This window comes from Neovison vison, chromosome 6 (genome assembly GCF_020171115.1).
Source record: "Neovison vison isolate M4711 chromosome 6, ASM_NN_V1, whole genome shotgun sequence".
NCBI classification, from domain to species: domain Eukaryota; kingdom Metazoa; phylum Chordata; class Mammalia; order Carnivora; family Mustelidae; genus Neogale; species Neogale vison.
In genome coordinates this window covers 104,167,182-104,188,588 of record NC_058096.1, presented here as the reverse complement: position 1 = coordinate 104,188,588, position 21,407 = coordinate 104,167,182, and the positions used below count along the sequence as shown (strand labels likewise).

Genomic DNA, 21,407 nt, shown 5'->3' with positions numbered 1-21,407 from the left:
TTCGTTTATCTACAAAAAAACTATTCTCTGTAATACTTTTAAAAAAAAAAAAAATACTTTTGACAGTCCAAGTAAAAGAGGTACAAGGTATTTGGAAAATATCTCTGTAATTTCACTCCAAGAAAAACATAACAATCACTGAAACACAAATTTAAGAAGCTATTCACTAGTATACTTAATAGTGAGGCTTTAAGACTGGTAATGTCAGTGAAAAATATTCTTGCCCTTGCTTTTTTTTGTCTTTAAGATTGCCTACAACATTGGGAATGTCTGGGTTAGGTACACAGAAGCTCCCAATTCTGTACACCTGTATCTACAATCTTCAGATTATCAAAGAAAGAGGCAAGCCAAATGGACCGGTAGACATCCTCTAACAAAGATTATAGCTTGCATTATAGCTTAAACCTTATTTGAGTACTTGAAGTAGTAATATGGAAGGTACAGATGATTCTTAATCTAAAGCAATCCACTGATAAACCCTTCTTACAAAATATATTTTCTTAAAGAATGTACATCCCTCATCAAGAAATAAGGGATTTATTTTCTGGATGATTAGGCTCTTGCTTGGATTTCTAGAGTAAATGATCATACTTAAAAATGTATTTAGGTTGAGCCATAGGAAACTGCCACTTTTCGTGGGTCAAAAATGGTCCATTACTGGCAATTTCCTATGGCTTAACATAACTGACTTATTTTCAGTCAACAGATGAGTGCAACTTCAAATTACTACCACTTGGCAAAGTTTAACTATTGTAGACTGTGATTATTACTTTATTGCAAATCCTGAAATAAAACCCCAATATTATCAAAGGTTGTAACTACTATTCATTCAAGAACACTTCCTAATAACTAAAAATTTTAAAAAGGAATCACCAAATTCACTATACCAGATATCCTTTTAAAAGGTATTGGGGAGGGCGCCTGGGTGGCTCAGTGGGTTAAGCCGCTGCCTTCGGCTCAGGTCATGATCTCAGGGTACTGGGATAGAGCCCCGCATCGGGCTCTCTGCTCAGCAGGGAGCCTGCTTCCTCCGCTCTCTCTGCCTGCCTCTCTGCCTGCTTGTGATCTCTCTCTGTCAAATAAATAAATAAAATCTTTAAAAAAAAAAAAAAAAAGGTATTGGGGATCCAAACTGTTAACAGCAGATATAGGAAATTTAGTGAGGCTTCACACCAAACATCTTTTGCCTTTTGGAATTTTGTCAAACACACAAATCTGGTTCAAATTCTAGTTCCTTGAGGCCTTCTAGAAAATCCAAGTGTAAAAGTCTGCTTTACCCTCATCCCAACAGTCATCCAACACAGGACTTACTTCATTATAGCTAGTTGTCCATTCATCTGTCATTATAAACTAAGCTCATTGTAGGCATAGCCTATGAGAAAACTAGGTTGGTTTCAACCTCAAAAAAGGGTGTATCTGTGGGAAGACAAATGGTACAATTTCCCAATCTAACTGCAACATTTAGTTTATATGCCAACTCTGCAGAGATCTTTCTCAAGTTACACATTCAACTCACAGAAAACAATACCTACAAACACTTGTGAATTAGCATGAAGATGATGGATCCCAGCAACAAAAGAATGGCTGACAAGGAGACCTGGAATACAAAAGAATACCAGCTACTTTGCCTCTTCCTCACTAGCTTACTGTCATCTGTTCTTAGATTACTTACATATACCTGTAATTCCCACCCCCCCCCACCAAAATCATTCAAGTGACCTCCCTCAGCCTGGTTCTAAGTAATGCCTGTTAGGTTTTCATGAACTCACCAGTTTGATGTGCTGTTTCTCAACTCCACATTAAAATACACAACTACTTAAAAACTGGTGTACTTCTACTATAATTTTACCAACAGTGACTGAGCTATCAACAAAACCCATTTACACCATTTTGCAAAAGTCTTAAGCCCACTTGAAGCTTTAAAAAGGTGATTCCAGGGCACCTGGCTATCTCAGTTGGGAGGGTATATGACTCACTCTCAGGGTTGAGAGTCACACATTGGGTATAGACATTAAAAATAAAAATGAATAAAAAAGTGATGCCACACAAAAATACTAGCCTTCCCAAGGTTTCAGGAAAAGATTTTTGCCCCCATGTAATCTTAATAAACTTGTGTGACTTCACGTTAAGTATAATGAACGTGAGGGCTGCATAAGACCTTTACTTTTGATTTTTTTGCTTGAGTATCTTTTAGCATGTCCTAACTTACCAGTAAGTTTTCCCATAGCAACATCTTACCTAACTGGTGTAGTAGTAGCCAAAAAAGATACACCCCTCAAAATAATTGGAAGACTACCTGAATCTACAATGGTTACTACCTTCAGGGAGTGGGCCTTTTCACTTCTAAATCAAAGTATATTGTATTTATCCCATGAAAAGCCTATTACAAGGGAGTGTCTGGTGCTCACAGTCAGTTAAGCATGCATCTCAACTTCAGCTCAAGACATGACCTCAAAGTTCTGAGCTCAAAGCATCAGGCTCTGTGCTGGCCCTGTGAAGCCTGCTTAAGATTCTCATTCTCTCTGCTCCTCCCTCTTAGGAAAAAAAAGCAAGCCTATTATGGTTCTACAGTACACAAGCCATGAGGTTTAGTCACTTGTAAATAATGAAATCTTGATACTTCTTTCCTAGAATATGGTTACTCTACTAAAGAACTGCTTGCAACTATGCCCATTTTCTGAGATGGTTTTACATTACTTTCTCAATGAAATAATCTTTATGAAAGTATATTAGTAAAATCTATTCTATATGAAAGAAAACGAGAAATCATTTTTTATTTATACCGTATTTACCAATTTGGAAATTAATTCTCATACCTTATAATTTATCTATAACCCTGTTACTGAAGAGAAGAAAAAAAGGCTAACAACTGTATTTCTAACCTTTAATGATTTAAAAAAGGTGTCTGTGGGTTAAGTTTTTAAAAATCAGGATATGAATTATCTGATACCGTTACTCAAAATTCAAGAACTGCCCTATTCATACCACATCTTACTTATAAATTCTGTTACTAGGGTTTTAGGAAAAAGCATGTTAATACCATCACATCTTAACTTCAGTGATAATAAATTTGAGGTCAGAGTTATATGGACACTGCCCTGGCAAATACATTTTTAGCAGTACCTTGAAATGTCTTTCAGTCATTATAAATTAACTAAAAACACTCAACAGTTTTATGTATATAACAAAGATCATGCACATAAAAAACACTTTTCAAATACCAAATGAGAGACAGAAAGAACTTTCTTTCTTGCTCAGTGGTCTATGTATTTCTATTGGGGGACCCTCCACTGTAAATCCAAATGTAGATTTACTTTATCCTCCAGTAAATCCACATTTGATATGACCTCACATATATCTGCATAATTATTTTAACATTGTTACTCTGAACACACTTTATGTAAAGTCTTTATCCTAAAATTAAGCCATGTGGCTAAAATACATACAAAAATATAATCATTAACAATGACACCCTTCAAAATTACTTGAGAATCAGAAACCAAGTTAATGGTCTACTATTTAAAAACTCACCATAATTATTTTATAAAAATAACTTTTAATAAATTATCAAAGGCCAAAACAAAATTCTGGATTTACCCCACTGCCTTCCAAAAGTTGCCTTTGATAAGATTATAAAGACTTTAATAGTATCAAATGTATGATCAATTCCCTAAGCCAATCTATTCTCACAAAGTTTTAAGTGCTAAGATTTCACAGGATGCATTACAAAATGATTAACCAATTAATATGTTACTACTATTTATGAGCAAGTGTAAATGCTTTTTAAAAAGCAATCAACTATTCTAGACTATTACTAGCTCCAACTACTTTGCTACATTTGGTATAAAAAGTAGAAAGTTAAAAATCAGCAAATGGAAGATCAAAGTTTATTTACTACCTGCATACAAAAACATATTGCACATCAAACAACCAAAATCAAAAAAAAAAAAAAAAAAAAAGAGAGAGAGAGTAAAGAAAAAGAGAAAAAAGGAAAAGATACTCTACTGAAGACTAACATGTACTTCTATACAGAATAAACCTCCTGGAAATTGATCTTTTCAGTAGTTCAGGTTATGTCTGAAATGGACATGACTAATTCAGCTTAGTGTTTTAACTAAAGCTATGTTTGATTTTTAAATACTGTACACTTTAATAAATAAACCAAACAAAGCCTCAATGTAGAACAGTCACTGCCAATATCACCCAGTGTCCCTGCAGATGAGAATTTAACAAATGTATTCCAGTGGTCTGCAGATTTTCCTCCACATACAGCATTTAAAAAACACATTAAAACAGACCAGTTTCCAGACTAAACTAATGGAGAAATTACAATTCAGTGCAAAATATTTTAGACTGCATTTCATTCTAGTTTTCCTCAGGTGAAGAAGTGGTTGCATATTATTAAAAATGTAACAAAAGCAGCTAATGCTTTCATAAAGAATATTACGTTAGGGATCCCATCCCTCCCACCTCCCCCCATCTCTGCCATATTTGGAAAACAAAATAACATTTCCTATAGCCAGCAACTTTTTTTTAATGTTACATATACTATTCTCAAGGCACATCTGATGATATATTTTATAACACAGTAGGTGTCAAAGTATGTTTAACATATGATATCTTCAGGATCCCTCCCCTTTCTGAATTCCAAATGGAGGAACTGAAAGTGCGATGTAAAGACTGGCGATCCATATTCTATCTTTGGCAAGCTTGTACAAGCACTATTGTAAAATGTAATGTAAAAGAACTGTAAACTAGGAACTTCTTCAGTTTATGAAACACCATTCAGGACTGCTGCTTCTTGAGTGTTTTCTTCTTTTAAGGTATTAATCTTTTCTTCTCCTGGAGTACGCTGTAGCTTAGAAATTTCATCGCCAGAAGCACTAGTTGGGCCATTTATTGCCTTTTCTGAAGGACCATGCTCTTCAATCACATCTTTTGCCTGCCAAAGGGAGACAACTTTTTCAACTTCTTTATAAATGAAATCTACAGCTGAGGAGGAAAACAGCTATATAACCATTAATTAGCTAATAAATCATTTTAGTTTCATAACCACATTGGATCAAAGAATTAAAATGTTAAATTTTCAAAGCATATACCAATGTACTCCACCTCTATTGGTCTTTCAACTTCTCTCTAGTACCTGGCAGTGCTAAATTACAGAATAATCTACTTGTTTACTGAAAATTGAACCTAATTTTAACCACTGGAAAGCTCACTATGTAAAAGACATAAAGTTAATACACCCTAAGCAAATAAACACCTATTTTACTCACCTTTTTTTTTTTTTGAAACTCATTTACATTTCAAATCCCTTAAAGCATTTAAAGAATTGAAACTTAAAAGGTCTACATCCATCACTGAGAAGAGGTATATATAGCCTACTGCTCCCCAAATTAAGCCAACAGTCTCCATGCCCAATATCTTTGGGTAAACTGAATTTTACAAAAGCTATTTGGAATTTTAAATGAAAAGTATTCCAGGCTCAAGCATGCATATCTTCAGTTACCTGGCGCCAAGAACAAAATCAAGAATAGTCTTTAAAGTATTATTTGTCCAAAAAAAATAATAATAATAATAAAATAAAATATTATTCGTCTAGTTGGGGAAACAAGTGATCGATCACACAGTAAGTTAAAAAGTAAAAATAAAGCTAAACCATACCAAAACAAAACAAAACAAAAAAAAAACCCAAAAAGCAAAAACAACAAAAACCTACAGGTTAAATTCTCCTTACCATTTCTTTCTTGTTTTTAGCCAAAGTTTCCCTTGGGAGGTTTCTTTGTCTGCTCTGAGACTCAGCTCTAGAAATATAATCTGCAACTGTGACTGTTGAAGATGAGAAAAAAATTACAGGTGTTGAAAAATATTTCTAAAGTTTATTTATGGATAAAGAGTAATTTTACTTTTAAGATAAACTGATGGTGGGTAACCCAATTTCAAAATTTTAAGCTGGGTACCACTTCCAACCAAAAACAAAACTTGAAAAATATGTCTGTGATTTAGTGCTGACAATAGAAAATTCCAAGCTGGAGATCCAAGGCAGCCTAGATTTAAGTCTACTTTCACAGAAATCCAGCCATTGCTTCTGACTGACTCTACAGTTGTGGGATAAAGTGTGATACAGAAATCCACAACCAGGAATAGGAAATGCAGCATTCTAAGCCCAGTGTTTGCAATTCTCAGTGGGGGAAAAAAAGGGGGGGGGGGACATATCTGGTGCAAATCATGGTGTGCTATATACATACTTCAATTTGAAAATTTCATCAGATCTGATTTACTCAAATATATTGGTTGTTTTTGTTGTTGTTTTTTGTTTTAAAGCCTAAGTAAGATATCCAAGTGTGGGATTTCATGGTTCCTTTTTCACATTCCACAGTAGAAACCATTCTGAATGATCCAAAACAAAAAGCTACAAGCCAACTGAAGATGGCAGACCACCACCCTAAAAACGTGGACAATGATCCTGGTGGGAAAAGGGCCACCATTAATTCAGTAACCACCTCTTCCCTGCTTTGACAATCTTTCAAGGGACTGATTGAAGTGTTATGTGTGTTTGCAAGGACACAGATGGCAACAATGAGACTAAGCAAGCTAACACTCTTCTGTCAACCCAAGTGCAACATCTCTTTTCTACAGGTACTCTGGCCTCACTTTACACCTCAATCTTTTCTCTTTAGGACTTACAATTTAGAATTCATAATTTGGAGAAATATCAAAATAATCGCTCTCTTTCAAAGAATTATATTCTACCAGAGACTGGAGGAAAATCTCTCATTATATGAAATATCATTTATTTTAATTTACAGGATGAGAGCAAGTTAATGTAAAGAATGAAAACTCAAGTAAATTTTAAAGTATTTATTAAAAGTCACTAGGGGAGAAATGGTCCATCAGGTTCAAATTATATGAAAATAAATAATTTTGATAAAGGATGGTATTTACAATTCATTTTTTGTGACCACAAATTAACATACTGCTTTTTATAAGATCCAAAATTTTCTGAGACTAAATGAATCTTAAATTTCAAAGAAACCAATTAATTCAGAATACAAATCATTTATAAGAAATAGCACCAAATAAAGATGTATCCTGTCTAAAACTTCTTTCCTTCCAAATTGTAATTTAGAGCTTTAAAATAAAAATCTTCACATAAATCCAGTTAATTCACAAATACATTTAGTAATAGTTTCCAAAACTGGGAAGAGGAATACTATCAAGTCCATTTCATTATTATGTCTACATCATGGTAGCAAAATCATCCTGGAAATGATTTCTAGTTTGGGGAGCACCTTAATGAATTAATTGTTTCTATACTTCAGCCCTCAGTGACACCTGAAGAACTCAGCTACTTGGAAACCATGCTGCACAAATTTATTGCTAAATTTGAGTATGTGACAATTCTTAGAACCCTTCATCCACTATGTACATGCACAGCATAATATACTTTGACATGGTTATCAACTAAATTAAGAGGCACTTAGCTGGCAAGGTAAAAAATTACAGCACCCCTCTGCCATGAAGGGAGGTACAACCAGAAACAAACTAAGGTGACTCAAAGCCTGTTTACAGCCAGTCCTTATAATAACAAGCCACTTGAAAGGACATTAAAGATTAATATAATACAATTCCTAGGGAAAAAATACAGTAATTTGTGCAGCAAAATTTGGACTGCTGAATTTCCTAAGGGGCCCAACTAAATTAACTGGACACAAGTGTATACAGTCACTTTCTAAGTATAATAAGGAATATTCACTGCTTAATTTACACTAAAGACAACAAAAAAATTTGAGCAAATGAGAACAAATGAAATGATTGTGTATATAAGGGAATGTTCATATTTTTAGATGAGGCTACTTTTCTAGAAGTACTGACAGGAGCAAGGAGAAAATGATGCACCTGTTCCATCAATGCTATCTTAGGGGGCTTTTAGGGGAAGGACAGGGAAGGCAGGCAAGAAGACAAGGATTTCTGAACAGAAGAAGCAGCAATTCCAAAAACAGAGTAGAACAGAAATAAATTTAAGTATGGAACAAATCATCAAATTATTGGATACTCCAAATTACTCAAGTTTCACTTAATATCACACAGAAATCTCTCTGCCTCTTCTTTAACACCACTATGTTTTTTATGTCCATTGACTTGGTAATAAACCACCATCCACCTAGTTAACAAAATTGTGTTGTTCTTTACTCTATGTTAAGCCCAAAACGATAGTCTGAACTTTCTTATTTATAAAGTACAGCAGTATTCACTGCCATGCCAACTTTAAACAGTGTAAATATGACCTCTTGATCCAAAGATATTTCTAACACTATAGAGAGAGGGAAGAGAAGGGAAAACAGTAAGAAACATTTTCTGGAAACTTTCTATTTTTGACAGTATTTAATTCCTTTTAAATTTACAACTATCTTTAAAACATGAAGTTTTCTTCAAGAATGGGAACACCTTTGAACCCGTTTCCCAAATGTCTCTACAACCACTAAACTTAAAATATTAAAGATACTTGAATTTACATTCTTTATTTGGGGAAAACACATTCAAGAATTTGCTTTGGAAAGAATGCAGAAATTGATTAGTTTAAAAGGGGTTTATTTTTGGTGCACACAATTTCTTCATTGTGAATATACACGTGATTCTCTGTATACAGGAAATGGAATAATGTTCAAAATAATATAGACACAGCAAACAAAGTTTCTTTGAAGTTACGAAAAATTATGACTACTTAAACATTCTAAAACTAATAAATAAGTACTATTAATTTGAATAGTTAGTAGGTGTAAGGGAAAAGGCATCACACTACAATAAACAAACAAAACATAACATGCATTCCTCTTATTAGAAAAAAGACACTTTCAAGTATTTTTCTCATTTATACTTTTTTTCAAACTGTGGTATTACAATGCCCACAAAAATGAGGTGCTGAATTCAGATATAGTAAGCGGCACCATGCAAAAGTTGCCCCGTTTTGCCAATCAACCTCAATCACAATCTACAACAAAGTCCCTGGGATGGCAGGCCCAAACTCAAGTATGCAGAATCTGCCAAGTGGACAAAATAATGGTCTTCTCAACAGTATTTCCATGTAAAAAAAAAAAAAAAACTAAGACACAACATTAGTTCAATTAGGTTACTAAAACATTTACGGAGTGAAGGAAGAATGCATTTTCTTAAGAGAAGTAGTCTTATTAGTTGAGTAAAACAATTTATGCAATGCACATCTTGAATGTATATGCACACATGTGTACATGTTAAGTGTAATATATTTAGAAAGCAGACACATGACATTTTTTTCATGCTTGTGACCTGGTGTTGTCAACAGGTCCACTCAAGTTACCTGGCTGTCTATCTTCTGCCTGACCCCTGAAACGACGCCTGCGGCTACGATTGCGTCGCTGGGGTTTTTTTTCACTATCATCTGTAATTGCAAAGTTTACCATGAACTATTCTGACAAAAACAAAAGCAAAACAAACAAACAAAAAAAAAACTTCTTTCCTTCAAAGATTTAAGAATGCGTAAAGAGAACTTTCTAATTAAACAGGGAAGATAAAACATGCATTACTGACAGGAAAACAATTTTGTAGTTTTAAGCATTTCAAATAGATTAAAAATGGAAGTATCATCTGGAAATTAAGAGCGTTTTAAACTCTTAATTGAACAAAGTCAACAATTACCATCATTCAGGAATAAAGTCTTCCTTTCCAATACAATTCAGGTTTTTTTTGGTTTTTTGGTGTTTTTTTTTTTTGTTTTGTTTTTTTTTTAAGCAAAGTTAACATTTTAGCCCTTTGGAAGTTAATGTCTACTCATTATACAAACCTTCACTAGTGTCATTTATAATAAATTTTAAAGAGGCAAGCTGAAAGCCCAATTTTGGTTTAGGAATAATAAGAGTATTAAGTGCCTTGCAGTTTGAATATCCATACTTAGTTAATAGCATCAAAGGGCACTTTAATAAACCCTTCTGATTTCCAATTTAGCTATACAAATCTAAGAACTAGACACTTCAGACAGACACAAAGCTATCTATCTTTGTTGAAGTAAATACTAAGAAAAATTCAATATGCGAATTGCATTACTTTTTTTTTGAAAAAAGCATCATACATTGATATTATACAATAATGTATCTTTTCCCTAAGTGCTTACATACCTAGCCCATTTTCATTAACTGAAGCTGTATCAGATTCAGTCATCCCATCCATGAGAACAGCATCTTCATCAGTCCTTCGTCTACGAGACCGCCTACGACGGTTAGTACTGTGATGAGATTCGCTGGCATCAGTGTCTGCAGTCTGATCAGATTCTGTATTATCAAGTAAGCTGTATGGATTGCTGTCTGGATCTTTGAGCACTATATGCATGTCAGAGGCAAGAAATATTTGTTTAAGAGAGCTGCAGTCATTAGCAATGTTTTGATCTATATTGAACAATATCTATTAATGATAAAGAAACTTCAATTCTCCCCCTATATTCTGTATTCAAGTAAATGTTTTCTGTATCACTATTTTTCCTGGAAAATAACAAATATGAAGAACTTTAATGGCAATGAAAATTAAAGCATAAGATGAACAAATACCCTCAGCTTCCTACCATTTCTTGGACTTGTTTTGAAAATGTATTAGGACATAGTGTATTATTATTATATGCTACTTTTGACATTCACATTCTTAGTTAATCCTGCCCAGAGGCCAGAGAAATGAAAGTGAAGAGAAATATTGAACTTTGTCTCCTTTATGGAGTTCAACGTGTCGCTGCTTGTTAATGAACCGAAGCAATCAAAACAAGTCTACACGAAAAAGCAAACTTTAAAAAAAAAAAAAAAAAAAAGAGGTTCAAATTCTAACTGGTTATAAGAAAATGGAGAAATGAATGTTGACTAGTACTCCCATCTCCAGAAACAAAAGAGTGAAGGTGGGGTAAGGTGGGGTGAGGGTGGAAAAGGGGAAGTTTTAAGATATAATTCATAAGAAAAAAAATACCCATCTTACCTATGTGCATTTATTGCCTCCACCAATCAAATTACAGAAGAAATTCACCTAATCACGATTTTTCCTTTCTAAGTTTCCTTTGGTAACAGCTAGCAAGCTAGCATCTTTGCAAAAGACACTAAGTTTATCCATTAATCATAAGCACTAGGTAAAGTACATTTATTGTGAAATTCAGCATACTACAATTTTATAAACCCCGGAAATAGCAATGTAATGTAGTAAAATATAGAAGTATTTCCCTAAATGGCTATCAACTAAACTCAGGGCTTAAAGAATATCACTGGAACTAGAGTACCTTTTTAAAAGCCCCTAAAATTTTGTGATTTGTTCCAAGTTTTTTGTAGTTTGGACGCAAGTCTGGTGTACATTTAATTATATATCTGTATGTTCTACAATATTTAAAATACGATATAAACTTTAATAGGGCATACGTGATAACATTAAGAGTGGTTTCCTTAAAGTGGTATACAAAAAAAATATGTAAAGGTTGTATCTGATATAATCTAGTCCACAAATGGCTGACAATTCTTCCCTCTAAACCAGTATACTAAGAAAAATATTCTCTCAACTCCTATAAAAAGACATGAGTAAAAAGTTGCTAATGCACCTCAGTTTTCAGTCTTCTAAACAGTCTTCTTGACAGCTCAATTCCTCAAACAGTTAAAAAAAATTTTTAATTTCATAATTTTTCCTGTTCCCAAAATAGTACGTAGTAAAGCAAAAATTCCTCTAAGTTAATTTTCAATATTAAGTATGTAAAGTTACTTAGATCTTTCTGTGCATTAGAATTTTCTGGGTTGGTCTGGCAAACAAATATATAATCCAAATACTCTAGGGAAGAAACACACTCTAATTACATAAGCCCCCCAAAATTAGAGAAAGAAATCTTAGACTATCAAAAGAGAGAATCAACCAAAATTTCTCTGACCTGAATATTCTAGCTAAATCTTCACTAAGAAACACTCTAGTTTCTCCTTATCTTGCCATATGCTCCACAACTTTCCTCAACAAGAAGACACTTCCCAAAATGGGTGGCCTTGGGAAATGAATTAGCTTGCATAAAGTTATACTGTTTACAAAGTAAGGATGCTGACATAGTATATAAAAAACTACCAGAACTGATGGAGGATTTGCCACCACGTGGTCCACCACGACCTCGACCCCCTGAAACACTTCTCCCTCTTCCTCCTGGGCGTCTCCTGCTGTCACGCTGATGTCGGTTCTCCCGATCATCTTCTCCTGCCAATGACCAATCACTCAGCTCATCTTTACGCTCAGATTCTGTTTCAGAGGGGTTAGACAGCTCAGAGTTTGTACCTTGGGAAAGAGAACATAGGCCAATTAGATTCCAATTTTTTTTTAAAGGGAAAAAGAGGAGTGAAATTTTCTAAAATTATTTCCTACAAATCATTATTTTAATAACCCTAATTGGCTGAGTCAAAGAAAGCTAAATAAAAACTGAGTCTGAAATTTACTAAGAAACAATTACATGTTAATACTGCATTAGTAGTACAGAATCTACTAGTGGAAAATTAAAAATTGGTTTGGATGTGCAGAAACAGAGCCAATACAGTATTACAGAAAACACACAAAACTTTACATATATAATATGCAAATGCAGTTAGTATGGGAAAATAGTAAAACAAATTTGGCCAATTTACTGTTTTAAAAACAAATTAGTATAACAAAACTGCTACCCAATATTTAAAAGCAGATTTAATCGTATTTAGAAAAAGCAACAGTTTGATTGTACTGTGCTCCCCCATTATTTCAGTGATTCTAGGAAGCACATTTATCACACTCTTAACATCTCTCAAATCACAATGTTTCTTATAACTGATGGTCTCTGGAGTGTATTTTTAGTGGCTGTACATAAAATAATTGTTTTACGAGCAACTGTGGCTTAGATTAGAATACACTATATGAAATTACAAATTTTAAGAATGCTGAGAACACAACTTTAACCTGACAAAAGAAAAATTCATCATGACTCTAAAGGCTGAGAGAGTATTTCTAAGGTTTCAATGACCTATTTTAATACCGACCTTTTAAAAATTTAAACAACGCAAATATTCTATAAAAGCCTGCAACATCATTACTAGTATATCACAATTAAAGTGCCAGATTTAGATAACTCAATCACTGCAATACATCTAATATTTAATTCTGGGATGCCACTTCCACCCCTTCTTATCGTATATATCCAAATCTATCTCCTTCAAAGCCCAGTTCAATTCCTAGTTTCAGACCAATTTAACTGAAAACAGACCTCTTCTCTCCTTTTCTTTTCTTAAAAGCAATGTGTGTCTATCATGCAATGTTGTCATGTGTTGTCTTCCATTTTGTTCCCCCTTTGGATTTACAACCCACTTGGTCTGTATTTAAAACAACAGTGGACCTCTAAGTGCCCCCAGACACCTAACAATGTGCATAACAATTCTCTCTTGAGAGAAATGAATCTGCTGCATGATTCTGAAGTTCCTTTGTTTATCTCCCAAATAAAAGTAATTCCATGATAAACCACAAGTTCCCTACATTTAAACTCCTATCACTTGATGATGAAAGTAAAATGTAAGAACTCTTCCGATGTACTTAAGTAGTATTAAGGTACCCAAAATAAAATTTAACAAATGAAGGAGCCTAACAACTTCCTTTCTCCTTTACAGGTAATTCTTTTTTAAAAAAATATGGATGTAACCACTCAACTATATAAAAATGATTAATACACTGGAACTATATTTTAGGGAAAAAATATAGCAAGTTTCTAGTATTCCCAAGTGTCTGGGACTGAAGATCTCACAAAAGAAAATGAATCTCTCAAACATTTCTCTCTCCAAATGACAAAAAATTTACTAAATGACGTCATGATTTGTTAGAATAATGGCAATTTATCATTTCAAGAGTCATGAAAACACCTTTTGGAATGCGTAAGAAATTTCTCAATTTACTGACAAGTAAATGATAACAGTACCAAAATGTGAAGGTAAGTATTTCATTTTTAAGATTTTTACAAATGTTCCTATTTTATTTTCTCCAGAAATAGAGCATAATATTTAACTCCTTATCACAAGCAAGGAAACTTTTGCTAAACTTTAACCTTAATCTATTATTCTAAATACTTAGGGGGGTGGTCTCAAACATATACAGATTTCGACAGATAAAACAGATACTAAAGTCAAAAACAAAAAGGGCTAATGAACTGGCTAATGTTCTTGCTTTAGCGGTATTTTAAAAAGCTTGTATGTTTCTGGAATGGCAAAATGACTTGGCAGATGTGATAAGGTTAAGGATACTGAAGTAGGGGAATTATCATAGATTAATTCAGGTGAGGCCAAACTAACCATATGAATCTCAGATGCAGAGAACCAAAGAGAGAGCAGAACTCTGCAGACCCTGGCTTTACAAGACAAGAGGGAGGGCATCACATGCAAAAGGAATGAGGGTTGTCTCTAGAAGCTGTTACAGGATCAAATTCTATCCTAGAACCTCAAAGAAAGACACACAGCCCTGCTGACAATTTTAGACGACTGAGGGTGCCTGGGTGGCTCTCCACTGGTTAAGTGACTGCCTTCTCTCCGATGATGATCCCATAGTCACAGGATCAAATTCCACATCCTGCTCCCTGCTCAGCAAGGAGTCTGGTTCCCTCTCTGACCCTCTCCCATCTTGTGCTCTCTTTCACTCTCTCTCAAATAAATAAAATCTTTAAAATAAACAAAAATTTAGCCCACTGAGACTTATGTTTGACCTCTGACCTAGAAAACTGTAAGATAAAAAAATTTATGTTAAGCTTTTAAGTTTGAGATTTGTTAAAGCATCAAAACACTGCTGAAATCACTACAACCATCTCTTAATTTTGTAAAATATTAAGTTCATGAACCCAAAATTTTTTTAAAATAGAGAGCTAAAATGAAAAAAGAAAACAGCTCTAAAATGATTCATGAAACTAATCAATTTTTAATGACTCCAACAAATAAAAGCTGTTTTTAACAGAATTGTAAATCAGCTTTTCCCCTCTGTGAAACTTCTAAAATCACTCCTGAAGATACTTCACATCCTTTTTCAACGGTTCACGTACATTAAACTTAATAGCCAAGTACTATGTATTATCAACTTAACATGTCTTCCATTTATTTTAAGACTTATTTGTGTCTTAAAATGTTGCCCATTAGCTTTAAAACATCACCCACTCTAAGGAAAATACCAACTTCAGAGACACTACGAACAAATGTTTCTTTTTTTTTTAAGATTTTATTTGATAGACAAACATCACAAGTAGGCAGAGAGGCAGGCAGAGAGACGAGGAAGCAGGCTCCCTGCTGAGCAGAAAGCCCAAGCCCAGGCTGGATCCCAGGACCCTGGGATCATGACCTGAGCCAAAGGCAGAGGCTTTAACCCACCTGAGCCACCCATGCATCCCTGAACAAATGTTTCTTACACAATTTACATATTATCACCTAAATATCCTGATATTAAGTAGGTAAGAGATGATCTATAACTAAGTTCAAATGGTTTTTTTCTCAAGCTCACTTAAATTCAATAGCTATTTCAAGAAATGTAACACTATGACCAGTCTGCAAAGTTTCAGAGGGAAGAGTGCCATCTACTGAACAACTTGCATAACCTTCTTCAATCCAGAGGTTATTCCTCTACCACTCCTTACAACTTACTAACTCATAAAAATTTTATCTACTGTCAACAAAGGCATTTTGCAAAAAGACTGGCCTCATCAGTAAGCTGACTTCCCGCAGAGGCTTGTAAAAGTCTTCGATGAATTCATCATCCTATCATCGAAAAAGCCAAATATGATTATCTGTACTAGTAATTTGTACTTCCAGAATCATTCACTGTAATTTCTCTTTAATTACCAATTAATTGTCAGGGCGCCTGGGTGGTTCAGTCATTAAGCATCTGTCTTGGGCTCAGGTCATGATGATCCCAGGGTTCTGTGATCGAGCCCTGCGTCAGACACCCTGCTCAGCGGGAAGCCTGCTTCTCCCTTTCCCACTCCCCCTGCTTGTATTCCCTCTCTCACTTGTGTCTGACAAGTAAATAAATAAAATCCTTAAAAGAAATTACTGGTTAACTGACTTTTACAGTAAACGTATTTTCAGGAAATACGGTAGTATTTCACAATTTTCTGCCCTTCAAATGCTAATAAGCATTTACTTTACTAGAATGCTGCTTTCAAGTTTCAATAGTTAACTTTAAATAATAAAAACTATCAAGAAATGAGAACATGGAAATATATGAAAGGGAAGGTATAATTAATCCTTCAGCTACACAACAATGAAAGGCAAATTTAATATAGTTCTGGAATCACTAGATGATCCTTCAAACATGAAATCTGGGTGTGCAATCTGCACACTGTAAGCTTTGTCTATCCATTTTTCCCTAAATGCCTTCTATTTTGGAAAACACATGAATTATTTTTTTCTAAAGCAGTTATCATGAGCACAGAGGAATGGAGAAAAGAGAAGGAAAGAGAAAGGGAAGGTAACAAGGGAAGACAAAAATCAGGTCACTGCTAAGATCCAACTCCAAATGCAGAAAAATGGAACAACTCCAAAGCTGAAGAAGAATAAGTGAAAATTCAGGATTAGAGAATTGTTGACCACCACCATCCACTGGCCCCTTCCTACACAGGCTAGGGCCCCATCCTCGCACTGAAATACATTTAAAAAAAATATTCATTTATAAAATGCTAATTTGGTTCTGGCTTTTTAAAAAGCCATTTTAATGAAGTGTTATTTCATAAAATAATTCCAGATGTGAGATATTTATATTCAAAACTGCCAAGTGAGCCAATAAAGTGTATTTTATAAAGCTAGTACAGATGTACTAATAACAACATTGGCACACTGATTAGCATTATTTTTCATTATTACTTTCCTAGAGAGTAGGCAAAAGATGATTCCTAGCAGCAGCATCACAATTACTAGGTTTTGATATGTATACATTTTTGTATACAAATATGTATACAGAAATGCCACCTAGATTTACTCTAAATACTTAGAATAAAAATGATCACGAACTGCCAACTTAACAAAACGTCAATGTTTGATCTCATTACAAAGTGGCTTGGAACATCATATACCTTTTACTATCATTAACATAAACTATGACTTCACTACCATAGATGTATCTCAAAACTATCTCCTGCCCCCAAAGCCAAGACAGAACAACAAACTAAATAACACTGAGCAAAAAGTTTTGAAGTGTCTAAACTAAAACAACAACAACAAAAAAACTTTTTTTTACCATAACCGGAGGTGTAATTAGGGCCCCGACGACCTCTGCCTCTTCCACTATAAGACCTAGAACCTTGTACAGAAGAGACGGTACTTTCATCAGTGGCATATCCTTTCTCTTTTTCAGGCCCTCTGGTGGAAGAAGGTCTGAAACCCATACCAATCTGTCGTAGCTGTTCATCAATCTGTAGGCGTTCCATTCTTAGCTGTTCTACTTCCTGTAATAAGCAAAACAAAAAAGGGTAAATATTCTTTGTCATACCATTTTCACTTTCTTAAAACCTACAGTTAAAACTACACCCCCTACCAATGAAAGAAGCTGTGATCTGGGTCAATTATTTGGTAAAATATAACTGTGTACCTAATAAATACAATTCACAAGGTGATCTGCTGACTCAATTCACTGAACATTTACTGAATACCTTAGTAAGCACCGAATATGCTAAGTGCTACAAAGCATACAATATAGAGAAAAATGACTCTTCACCTTCAAGGGTTATGTTTAACAGACAAGCCTAAAAGAAACTATCTTTTGGTGCTTACAGAGAATAATAAATGTTTTTTATGCTAGAGCAATATTCACAGTTCGAGCTGGCACAATGAATGAACAGACGAATGTTTTATTAATTAGCAAATAATTACATGATATTACCAGACTCAGCCCTCAAGAAATTAAAACTCTGATAAGTGAAATACAGGTGCCATGTATGAGAGGGACTATTAACCTACTTTTCCATCAAAACGGTGACACCTGAGTTGTGGCCTAGATGAATTAGGAGACTTGGTCATTCAGAAACCGAGGTCACACAGAATATGAAGGTAAGGTGATGAGACCAAAGCTCCTGGCTAAGAAGTAGTAGAGTACTGGAAGATAAAGCATGGGCTTTAAAATGCCAAACTGAATGGAGATTATAAACATGAGTTTTAAAAGAATGACATCATCATGTGTGCTTTTAAAATATTAACATAGCAGCAATGACAGAGTGACTAAAAGGAAAACCTACTAGAGACAGAGGTGCTGAGGGTATCAGAAAAAAAACCTAGTAATAAAAGTAGAACATGACAATTCCAACTTTTAATAATTTATGGGCCATTTTTTTTTATTATAATCTTGGCTCTTTAGCAACTCAAACAGATTATCTTAAAAACAATGGTTACGAATTATCAAATGATGGCTATGGGGTATCACCTCTGATCAAATACCACAGTTATGAAGAAAGCCCATCTTACTCCCTGCCCTATTTGCATTTAAAACATCAAGCTAAAAACAAAATGGGTTTCAGTATAACACACATATATGGTGATGACAGTCAAACTACAGGAACACAAGTGAGACCGTTTCTTAAACAGTAAGGAAAGAATGTAAAAGTTCAGAGAAAAAGAGAAACAATGTGCATAAGACCAGTAATTTTATTATGGCAACAGACCTTTTACTCCTAAATTCTCATATGAGAACAGGGCAAATCTGAAGCTGAATTAAAAAAATATTTGATGATCTGAAATTTAATACAAATATAAAATTGATGTAATTTAAAGTTTAACATATAAAGCCAACAGGGATATGTGAATAGTATACAAACCTTCAAATAAGCAATATGATACTCTAAAAGAACTTGCACATTTCCGATGCTTTCTTTAGTGCCAACAAATACAAATGGAACCATACCCTGTAAGAAAACACAACATCCTCAGTATTTCATACTTTAACGAAGTCCTAGCCTAAATTTCACATATGAATAAATAATTTGGAAAACTTTTCTAAAACAAGGGATTTATAATTAAATACTAAAATTCAAGATGTAAAAATAAACTAAGGGAAAAAAATCAACAGAATTTAAAATAGGTTTTCAACAACACATTGCATTTGCCCTACAACTTAAGTATGCTGAAAATTTAAATTACTTTTAAAATACCAGCTAACATCAGATTTTCTAATTTCTAATTCAGTTCTTCTCCATATATAAACCACCTTTTAAAGAAATTTTCCTTAAACTGGTATAAATTTATAGACCAGACAGATCACCTGGTAGTGATGGTTTTAAAAAGGTAAAGCACGTTAGGTAGGTTATCCTTAATATGTGCTCACATAACAAAACTGTCAATTATTATGTGCTGGAAGTAGGGCTTCCTGACCATTAACAGAAGTGCCACAAACAAACATTTACACAGTGTAAAATAAAGGAATTACTGATATGGGCCAATATTTAGTCACCAATATTAAAGAAAATCAAAGGATTAACTTTGCTCAGTTTACAAAAAAATACACTTCTAGCTTCCTAATGGCTAAGGAAAAATGAGTAAAGCCTAAATAAACTCCCCTAGTTCCAGTGTTTCTCGTTTTCTTAATTCTACAGATGAGTTCCTAACAGCTATTTTAACAGATTGGCTTAAGAGGGCATGAAAAAAAAAAACCTCTAAGTTAAGCTTAGGAAGAAGTCTTGACCCTGTCCTCAGTAAGTCATGGGCAGATAAGAAAGAATGCCAGCTGAATAAAAAATGAAGGAGGGGTTTAAAAAAATAAAAAAGATCTAAAATGTTTTAAGCAGATACCATATTTCTAGGAGTATATTATTATTCTACACCTGTATCTAATTTAATAGTCATCAAAAAGTAACTTTAAGAAATACTCCAATTAAAAAAAATACTCCCAGTTTTACAGTTGAGAAAGCAATCTGCCCAAAGTCAGACAGTTAGCAAATGAGTCAGCCAATTTCATATCCAGTTACCTAATTCCAAGTAACAATTACTTGTTCTTTGCCCGAATCTACACTAATGAAAAAGGATAAATAAAACAAAGCCTCTATTCTAAAGGCAATCACAATCTCAGAAAAGATACTAAACATTATTGAATTATGCATAGCATTAGTGGTATCAATGAAAAACACAGTAATATTAAATAGAATTTGGATTATGCCACCCCAGATGTGGAAACTTAAGGGGAACTCTTAAGAATATGATTAAAGTAAATGTTAAAACAAATAGAATTTTACCAAGTAGGAAAATCATTCCAGACAGATTATCTGCAAGGAATAAGAGAAATACAATGCACCTTGACCCCGAATTTGAGATGCTATCACCAAGTTACCTCCAGAGAAAAGCACAAGTAAGAACATAACCTTAAAGACACACAGTTTACAAAATATTTTAATGGTTACTAATGAGCCATAATAAAAAAATTTAAAGAGTGACTAATACTGAATATACAAATTTGTGTCTAAAGTTATTTCAGTGAAATTTCTAGATTTTTAAAAAGATACTAATAACTGATTACTTATATTTAATAGATTGCACTGACATTACCAACTAGAACTTCAGAAAAATAAAGCAGGATCCCTGGTTTCTAATATCTTTACCCCCCCCCAAAATTCCCATCGGGAGTTAATAATTGACATACTTTTAAAAAACCTGGAGAATGAAATATAAATGGATCTCTAAATGATCTATATGTAGGAAATATCTTGCCAAGCAGGACAAAATGCAGAAAATCTTAAGTCATACAGCAAAAATCTAAAAACAACCAACCAACCAAACAACAAAAAAATTTTTTTTAATTTATATTGGGGGAATTAATCAAAGAAGTAGTATTTGTTACAAATTAAAAAAGACTAGCTTCCTTAAAATGCAAAACTTCTAACAACTTAGTAATAAAGACAAAAAAATATGGAAGAGAAGCTGCTTAACAAAAAAATTCAAATGTCTTAAGCATACAGAGAGATAACATATACACCTTCTGGAATGGTACTAATTATAACTCTCTACTGGCAAGTATGTGGAAAATAGACCCATTTCTGACACTGGTGGAAAGAATGTGTGGGAAAACTAAGGTCTAAAAATTTAAATGCCTTTTACCCTTTGATCTTTTAAAAAACTCACTTCCAGGAATTTACTCTCCAGTGAAGGGATATTTGCTGCAGCACTATTTTTAGCAGCAAAATAAAGACATGAAAAAGCAACCAACAACAGTCTAAATTCTATCAGACACAATAGAGACAGGAGAGATACACATACAGGACATAGATACACATTTACATTTGTATCAATACAAATTTAAATACAAATATGAAATACAAATTTACATTTACATAGATACACATATACTATACCCTAACTTTTACATAAGCATATTTCTTTTAATGAAAAACTCAAATCCAATCTTAAAAACAGATT

General features: G+C 33.8%; 1 protein-coding gene across 4 annotated transcripts in view; it reads right to left on the bottom strand.

Annotated features, from left to right (window-relative positions):
* Positions 1-4,516: 4,516 nt before the first annotated feature.
* The window catches only part of FXR1 (FMR1 autosomal homolog 1), a 57,886-nt gene continuing 40,995 nt past the window's right edge, over positions 4,517-21,407 (bottom strand). The window contains exons 11-18 of one of the 4 annotated variants that reach the window (XM_044251851.1): positions 18,821-18,907; positions 17,401-17,458; positions 17,251-17,313; positions 12,103-12,306; positions 10,152-10,352; positions 9,338-9,418; positions 5,738-5,829; positions 4,517-4,942 (exon numbers count right to left, since the gene is read on the bottom strand). In XM_044251851.1, coding sequence (XP_044107786.1) covers positions 4,772-4,942; positions 5,738-5,829; positions 9,338-9,418; positions 10,152-10,352; positions 12,103-12,306; positions 17,251-17,313; positions 17,401-17,458; positions 18,821-18,907 — 957 coding nt within the window. In that variant the 3' untranslated portion in view covers positions 4,517-4,771. Of the gene's footprint in view, positions 4,943-5,737; positions 5,830-9,337; positions 9,419-10,151; positions 10,353-12,102; positions 12,307-17,250; positions 17,459-18,820; positions 18,908-21,407 lie in introns of all 4 variants that reach the window. The other 3 variants (XM_044251849.1, XM_044251848.1, XM_044251850.1) reach the window with 3 other exon arrangements.